Source organism: Penaeus japonicus, unplaced genomic scaffold, assembly GCF_977035675.1.
Source record: "Penaeus japonicus unplaced genomic scaffold, GWHDUDI00000001_assembly GWHDUDI00001797, whole genome shotgun sequence".
Taxonomy (NCBI): domain Eukaryota; kingdom Metazoa; phylum Arthropoda; class Malacostraca; order Decapoda; family Penaeidae; genus Penaeus; species Penaeus japonicus.
The window spans coordinates 10001-17500 of NW_028236199.1; the positions used below are offsets into that span (position 1 = coordinate 10001).

Consider the following 7500-nt stretch of genomic DNA (forward strand, 5'->3'; position numbering starts at 1 on the left):
GTGGTTTTTCTTATTACCAACATTTTTAGCACAAATATTTAGCATTAAAGATAAAATGTTCCTTAGAAGTTCATGGAGTAATATTATCAATCATATTACTTTTGTTGTTGTATATTATCTTCAGAAGTCCGACGATGAGCTTCCTGTCGGACTGGCTGCCTTTGGCCCCACTCAGGGACGGGGAAATCTCCGGCGCAGGGGTCGCAATCAAGGAAGAGGCCAGCGAAGGTGTCACCGAAGAGACGTGTGTGGAAATTAAGGAAGAAAGCCTTGATTACGCAGATGAAGCGAGGGATGAAGTGAGCAAGGCAGCAATAGAGCATGGATTTCCCTTCTATAAAGATCTCAAACAGGAAGATTTTGAAAGAGACTCAAGTAATGTGATTGAAGATTCCAATGACGAATTGCCAGCAGCTCCATTCGTGGCTGAGGATTTTGGGCCCAAGGGGTCATCAGGTGAGGATCAGGCGGCGCACAGCGAAGGCAATGAAGAGCTTCTACATAGAAAAAGCGATGAGGAAAGGAAAGGTATTGTTTGTGAAGTTTGTAAGAGCAAACTCACGATTCACATGAGAGTACATACAAAGGAGAAGCCGTATAGCTGTGAGGTTGTGCAAAGGCTTTCTCCCATAAACATACTCTAGTAACTCACATTAGAATACATACAAAGGAAAAGCCATATAGCTGTGAAGTTTGTGAAAAGGCTTTTTCATTGAAACGAAATCTGGTAACGCACATGAGAATACATACAAAGGAGAAGCCGTATAGCTGTGAAGTTTGTGAAAAGGCTTTCTCCCATAAACATACTCTAGTAACTCACATTTGAATACATACAAAGGAGAAGCCATATAGCTGTGAAGTTTGCGAAAAGGCTTTTTCATTGAAACGAAATCTAGTAACGCACATGAGAATACATACAAAGGAGAAACCATATAGCTGTGAAGTTTGCAAAAAGACTTTTTCACGGAAGCAAGATCTAGTTAGTCACACTGGAGTACATATAGCTGTGAAGTTTGCGAAAAGGCTTTTTCATTGAAACAAAATCTGGTAACGCACATGAGAATACATACAAAGGAGAAGCCGTATAGCTGTGAAGTTTGTGAAAAGGCTTTCTCCCATAAACATACTCTAGTAACTCACATTAGAATACATACAAAGGAAAAGCCATATAGCTGTGAAGTTTCTGAAAAGGCTTTTTCATTGAAACGAAATCTGGTAACGAACATGAGAATACATACAAAGGAGAAGCCGATAGCGTATAGCTGTGAAGTTTGTGAAAAAGCTTTTCTCATTAAACATAATCTAATAACTTGAAATACATACAAAGGAGAAGCCATATAGCTGTGAAGTTTGCGAAAAGGCTTTTTCATTGAAACGATAACGCACATGAGAATACATACAAAGGAGAAGCCATATAGCTGTGCAGATTGTGAAAAGGCTTATCCACATAAACAAACTCTAGTAACGCACATGAGAATACATACAAAGGAGAAGCCATATAGCTGTGAAGTTTGTGAAAAGGCTTTTTCATTGAAACGAAATCTGGTAACGCACATGAGAATACATACAAAGGAGAAGCCGTATAGCTGTGAAGTTTGTGAAAAGGCTTTCTCCCATAAACATACTCTAGTAACTCACATTAGAATACATACAAAGGAGAAGCCATATAGCTGTGAAGTTTGCGAAAAGGCTTTTTCATTGAAACATGAGAATACCAAAGTGAAGTTTGCGAAAAGGCTTATTCAGTGAAACAAAATCTGGTAACGCACATGAGAATACATACAAAGGAGAAGCCGTATAGCTGTGAAGTTTGTGAAAAGGCTTTCTCCCATAAACATACTCTAGTAACTCACATTAGAATACATACAAAGGAAAAGCCATATAGCTGTGAAGTTTGCGAAAAGGCTTTTTCATTGAAACGAAATCTGGTAACGCACATGAGAATACATACAAAGGAGAAGCCGTATAGCTGTGAAGTTTGTGAAAAGGCTTTCTCCCCCACATAAACCTAGTAAAATCATAGAATACATACAAAGGAGAAGCCATATAGCTGTGAAGTTTGCAAAAAGGCTTTCTCTCTGAAACGGAATCTAGTAGCGCACATGAGAATACATACAAAGGAGAAGCCATATAGCTGTAAAGTTTGCGAAAAGGCTTTCTCTCAGAAACGGAGTCTAGTAGCACACATGAGAATACATACAAAGGAGAAGCCATATAGCTGTGAAGTTTGCGAAAAGGCTTTTTCATTGAAACGAAATCTGGTAACGCACATGAGAATACATACAAAGGAGAAGCCGTATAGCTGTGAAGTTTGTGAAAAGGCTTTTTCATTGAAACGAATACATACAAAGGAGAAGCCATATAGCTGTGAAGTTTGCGAAAAGGCTTTTTCATTGAAACGAAATCTGGTAACGCACATGAGAATACATACAAAGGAGAAGCCGTATAGCTGTGAAGTTTGTGAAAAGGCTTTCTCCCATACATAACTAGTAACTCACATTAGAATACATACAAAGGAAAAGCCATATAGCTGTGAAGTTTGTGAAAAGGCTTTTTCATTGAAACGAAATCTGGTAACGCACATGAGAATACATACAAAGGAGAAGCCGTATAGCTGTGAAGTTTGTGAAAAGGCTTTCTCCCATAAACATACTCTAATAACTCACATTAGAATACATACAAAGGAGAAGCCATATAGCTGTGAAGTTTGCGAAAAGGCTTTTTCATTGAAACTAAATCTAGTAACGCACATGAGAATACATACAAAGGAGAAACCATATAGCTGTGAAGTTTGCAAAAAGACTTTTTCACGGAAGCAAGATCTAGTTAGTCACACTGGAGTACATATAGCTGTGAAGTTTGCGAAAAGGCTTTTTCATTGAAACAAAATCTGGTAACGCACATGAGAATACATACAAAGGAGAAGCCGTATAGCTGTGAAGTTTGTGAAAAGGCTTTCTCCCATAAACATACTCTAGTAACTCACATTAGAATACATACAAAGGAAAAGCCATATAGCTGTGAAGTTTCTGAAAAGGCTTTTTCATTGAAACGAAATCTGGTAACGAACATGAGAATACATACAAAGGAGAAGCCGTATAGCTGTGAAGTTTGTGAAAAGGCTTTCTCCCATAAACATAGTCTAGTAAATCACATTAGAATACATACAAAGGAGAAGCCATATAGCTGTGAAGTTTGCGAAAAGGCTTTTTCATTGAAACGAAATCTAGTAACGCACATGAGAATACATACAAAGGAGAAGCCGTATAGCTGTGAAGTTTGTGAAAAGGCTTTCTCCCATAAACATAGTCTAGTAACTCACATTAGAATACATACAAAGGAGAAGCCATATAGCTGTGAAGTTTGCGAAAAGGCTTTTTCATTGAAACGAAATCTGGTAACGCACATGAGAATACATACAAAGGAGAAGCCGTATAGCTGTGAAGTTTGTGAAAAGGCTTTTTCATTGAAACGAATACATACAAAGGAGAAGCCATATAGCTGTGAAGTTTGCGAAAAGGCTTTTTCATTGAAACGAAATCTGGTAACGCACATGAGAATACATACAAAGGAGAAGCCGTATAGCTGTGAAGTTTGTGAAAAGGCTTTCTCCCATAAACATAGTCTAGTAACTCACATTAGAATACATACAAAGGAAAAGCCATATAGCTGTGAAGTTTCTGAAAAGGCTTTTTCATTGAAACGAAATCTGGTAACGCACATGAGAATACATACAAAGGAGAAGCCGTATAGCTGTGAAGTTTGTGAAAAGGCTTTCTCCCATAAACATAGTCTAGTGAATCACATTAGAATACATACAAAGGAGAAGCCATATAGCTGTGAAGTTTGCGAAAAGGCTTTTTCATTGAAATGAAATCTAGTAACGCACATGAGAATACATACAAAGGAAAAGCCGTATAGCTGAGAAGTTTGTGAAAAGGCTTTCTCCCATGAACATACTCTAGTAACTCACATTAGAATACATACAAATGAAAAGCTATATAGCTGTGAAGTTTCTGAAAAGGCTTTTTCATTGAAACGAAATCTGGTAACGCACATGAGAATACATACAAAGGAGAAGCCGTATAGCTGTGAAGTTTGTGAAAAGGCTTTCTCCCATAAACATAGTCTAGTAAATCACATTAGAATACATACAAAGGAAAAGCCATATAGCTGTGAAGTTTGCGAAAAGGCTTTTTCATTGAAACGAAATCTAGTAACGCACATGAGAATACATACAAAGGAGAAGCCGTATAGCTGTGAAGTTTGTGAAAAGGCTTTCTCCCATAAACATAGTCTAGTAACTCACATTAGAATACATACAAAGGAGAAGCCATATAGCTGTGAAGTTTGCGAAAAGGCTTTTTCATTGAAACGAAATCTGGTAACGCACATGAGAATACATACAAAGGAGAAGCCGTATAGCTGTGAAGTTTGCAAAAAGACTTTTTCACGGAAACAAGATCTAGTTAGTCACATGAGAGTACATACAAAGGAGAAGCCATATAGCTGTGAAGTTTGCGATAAGGCTTTTTCATGGAAACAAAATCTAATTACTCATATGAGAGTACATGCAAGACAAACCTTTTACAAGCCATGTAGATACCAATGGATTCACTCAGAAAGGAAGTGACTTTTGGCTTAAGTAGCGCATTCATTGCCATTGTTAATAAATAGTTATCCAAATAGGTTATGTTTTTCCCTTGGTGATAATGCTTAAAACTTGATATCAGAATGTTGCCTCTACTAGAGATTTGTGAAGAACCTCTTGACCAGAGAATGCATAAAGCTGTAAATTGGTAGGGAGCTGGTGAGAGACATGAGGCAAGCAACATTTTTTACATTGCACCTTTAAGAAAAAATATAAAATCAAAGCTTAACAATTCTTTAAAACCTCATATGCAACTTATTATAGAACACCATAATACATGAACTTGAACATGAATTGATGATTTGTATAATAGAAAAATTCTGATACCAGACACGAGACTTCTCTTCCCTTCACTTATAGCTAAACATACAATCACTAAATATGCCCTACCACATAACATGTGTTTGCTATTCAGTAATTAAATTCCTCAAACATCTCGACTAATTTATTTATTTATGTTATTTATTTATCTATTTATTTATTTATTTATGTTATGTTATATTTATTTATTTATGTTATTTATTTATTTATGATATTTATTTGTTTATGTTATTTATTTATTTATTATTTATGTTATATTTATTTATTTATGTTATCTATTTATTATTTATTTATTATTTGTTATATTTTTTTATTTATTTTATGTCAGATCCACAGGACTCGTCCCTGAGGGGGGCCAAAGGCAGCCAGTCCGACAGGAAGTTCATCGTCGCCTCAAGGATGTCGGTTCGTAAGGATGTCGGTTCGTAACTGAAAGTCTATCATGTTTTTCTAGTTTATTGTTAAGCACTGGATATATGTCGGTACGGCAGGTTGTCGTGGTTGTTTCGCGTGGCGGCGTCGCGGCGTGAGGTCAGGAGTCCACTGGTTATTTTTGGTGACCTCCTCATCTTTTAACCTCGAGCATCGTGTTTACCCACTCGACCGTTTGACCTGCGCTCTTATTGGCTGGCGGTGCTCTCCAATTGACCAATGTGGTGATGTGTCGGGGTGTGATCGCCGTCTGCTACAAGGAGATAGTAGACAATGAAAGCAACAAACAAAATGATATTTCTCTAAAAAAGCAGAAGTAGCTACCTCCTCAACGAACAGGATGAGAAGATTCATGAAGAAGAAGAACAAGAAATCCTGTTCAGAAATTCCTGGAGAAATTGTTTCCGAATTACTGAAGAAGAAGAAGAAAAGTTTGACAGTGATTTCGAGGAGACCATCATAGAGGAAATAGGAAGGCACATCCACCTCCTATATCCAGAAGCTGCTTCTGACTTCACTAGACTGGATCCCACAGATCCACTAATGACCAAGATCAACCCCACAGATGTCAAAAGAACTATTCAGAGTTTCAAGAATAGAACTGCTCCAGGCAAATGCAAGATCAACAAAACAATCCTGCAGAATCTTCCAAACAAGATGTTGCTGAGACTGGCAAACATATATAATGCCTCTCTCACTGCTGGCTACTTCCCTGACCACTTCAAGGAAGCAAGAGTCAGGATGATTCCAAAATCCGGGAAAAATCCAAGAAAAGTGGAGAATTACAGACCAATATCTCTGCTGGAAGTCCCAGGCAAAGTCTTTGAAAAGATATTGAACATAAGATTGCGAAATCACCTGGAGATTAACGATCTGCAAAATCCCAGGCAACATGGCTTCAGACCAGGCAGAGGAACATCAACAGCCATTGCAATCATATATGAAGAAATCGCCAATGCCATGAGCGAAAGGAACCAAGTCAATGTGGTTCTGAGAGATGTGGCCAAAGCCTTCGACAAAGTTTGGCACACAGGCCTGAAACTTAAGATCATCAGGCTGAACCTCCCGACGTCCTTGACGAAGCTATTGTGTGACTTTGTTGAAAGTCGAAGCGCAAGAATAGTCGTCGGCAACACAGTCGGCGAAGCAATTCCCCTCATGAGTGGAGTTCCACAGGGAAGCTGCCTCTCACCGACACTGTTCACAATCTATACAGCAGACCTGCCTGAACCATCACATGGCAGAAACCACTATATGTATGCCGACGACATCACTCAGATAATCAAGTACGAAGGGAGATCGATCGAGATGATGGCACTGAGAACTGCCAGAGCCATAGAGACCATCAATCGATACGAAAGACAGTGGAAGATCTCAACCAACATGAGAAAATTCCAAGTCATTCCTGTGGCCAAGTTCAAGACAGCAGATCTGATAGTGGACGAGGAAGCAGTGGACTACTGTGACAAAGGAAAGATACTAGGGCTAACAATTAGCAGAAGAGGAATTGTCCCTCACATAAATGATAGAGCAACCAAAGCTAAACATCAGCTGAACAAGATCAGAAGGTTCCAGACACTGAGTACTGAAACCAAGCTCTACATTTATAAAGCCCTAGTGCGGCCCATCATGGAATACCCGCCAGTGCCTACTCACACCATTTCCAGAAGGCAGATGATGAAGCTACAGACTATTCAGAACCAGGCAGGCAAATGGATTCTGAATATTCGCTTTCCTGAAGTAGTCACTGCACGAGAGATCCATGAAAGACTAAGGATCGAGGCGATCAACAAGAGACTCCACCATCAAGCAAGAAGAAGATGGACAAGAATCCAAGATGAGGATGAGGAGCTCTACAATCGCCTCAACGTTCGTCCAGAAGGCACACATGCCTGGTGGCCCAAAAGCCTCAGCAGAATCAATAGCATTGAAGAAGTTGAGGCCATATTCACGGCATCAGGTACAGGAGACCGATGATCAAGTAAGGAGGCAACCATGAAGAGGAGAACCTAAAAGAAGAAAGAAGAAGTAAATCTCAAGAGGACCTGCACATTTAAGCTCAAGAATGAAGTTTTTTTAAACACCTTTTAATCCAG

The 7500-nt window shown here is 38.9% G+C and overlaps 3 protein-coding genes across 3 annotated transcripts; all 3 read left to right on the forward strand.

Annotated features, from left to right (window-relative positions):
- The first annotated feature begins 134 nt into the window (after positions 1 to 134).
- LOC147466326 (uncharacterized) lies at positions 135 to 984 on the forward strand. The gene is made up of 2 exons (XM_086535654.1): positions 135 to 603; positions 971 to 984. Exons 1-2 carry the CDS (start codon positions 135 to 137, stop codon positions 982 to 984), a joined length of 483 nt encoding a protein of 160 aa, XP_086391780.1.
- Positions 985 to 1386: 402 nt separating this feature from the next.
- LOC147466327 (uncharacterized) lies at positions 1387 to 2882 on the forward strand. Its single transcript, XM_086535655.1, has 3 exons — positions 1387 to 1689; positions 2070 to 2343; positions 2488 to 2882. The coding sequence occupies exons 1-3, from the start codon at positions 1387 to 1389 to the stop codon at positions 2880 to 2882; spliced, it is 972 nt and encodes a 323-aa protein (XP_086391781.1).
- Positions 2883 to 3055: 173 nt separating this feature from the next.
- Positions 3056 to 4635, forward strand: LOC122261303 (uncharacterized). Its single transcript, XM_086535653.1, has 2 exons — positions 3056 to 3373; positions 4025 to 4635. The coding sequence occupies exons 1-2, from the start codon at positions 3071 to 3073 to the stop codon at positions 4631 to 4633; spliced, it is 912 nt and encodes a 303-aa protein (XP_086391779.1). The 5' UTR covers positions 3056 to 3070; the 3' UTR covers positions 4634 to 4635.
- The last annotated feature ends 2865 nt before the right edge of the window (positions 4636 to 7500 follow it).

Coding starts and splice junctions, on each gene's coding strand:
- LOC147466326 (XM_086535654.1), top strand. CDS start 135: ATGAGCTTCCTGTCGGACTGGCTGCCTTTGGCCCCACTCAGGGACGGG.
- LOC147466327 (XM_086535655.1), top strand. CDS start 1,387: ATGAGAATACATACAAAGGAGAAGCCATATAGCTGTGCAGATTGTGAA. Junction 1,690..2,069: donor GCTGTGAAGTTTGCGAAAAG/GCTTTTTCATTG, acceptor GTTTGCAAAAAG/GCTTTCTCTCTGAAACGGAA. Junction 2,344..2,487: donor TTTTTCATTGAAACGAATAC/ATACAAAGGAGA, acceptor CCCATACATAAC/TAGTAACTCACATTAGAATA.
- LOC122261303 (XM_086535653.1), top strand. CDS start 3,071: ATGAGAATACATACAAAGGAGAAGCCGTATAGCTGTGAAGTTTGTGAA. Junction 3,374..4,024: donor GCTGTGAAGTTTGCGAAAAG/GCTTTTTCATTG, acceptor GTTTCTGAAAAG/GCTTTTTCATTGAAACGAAA.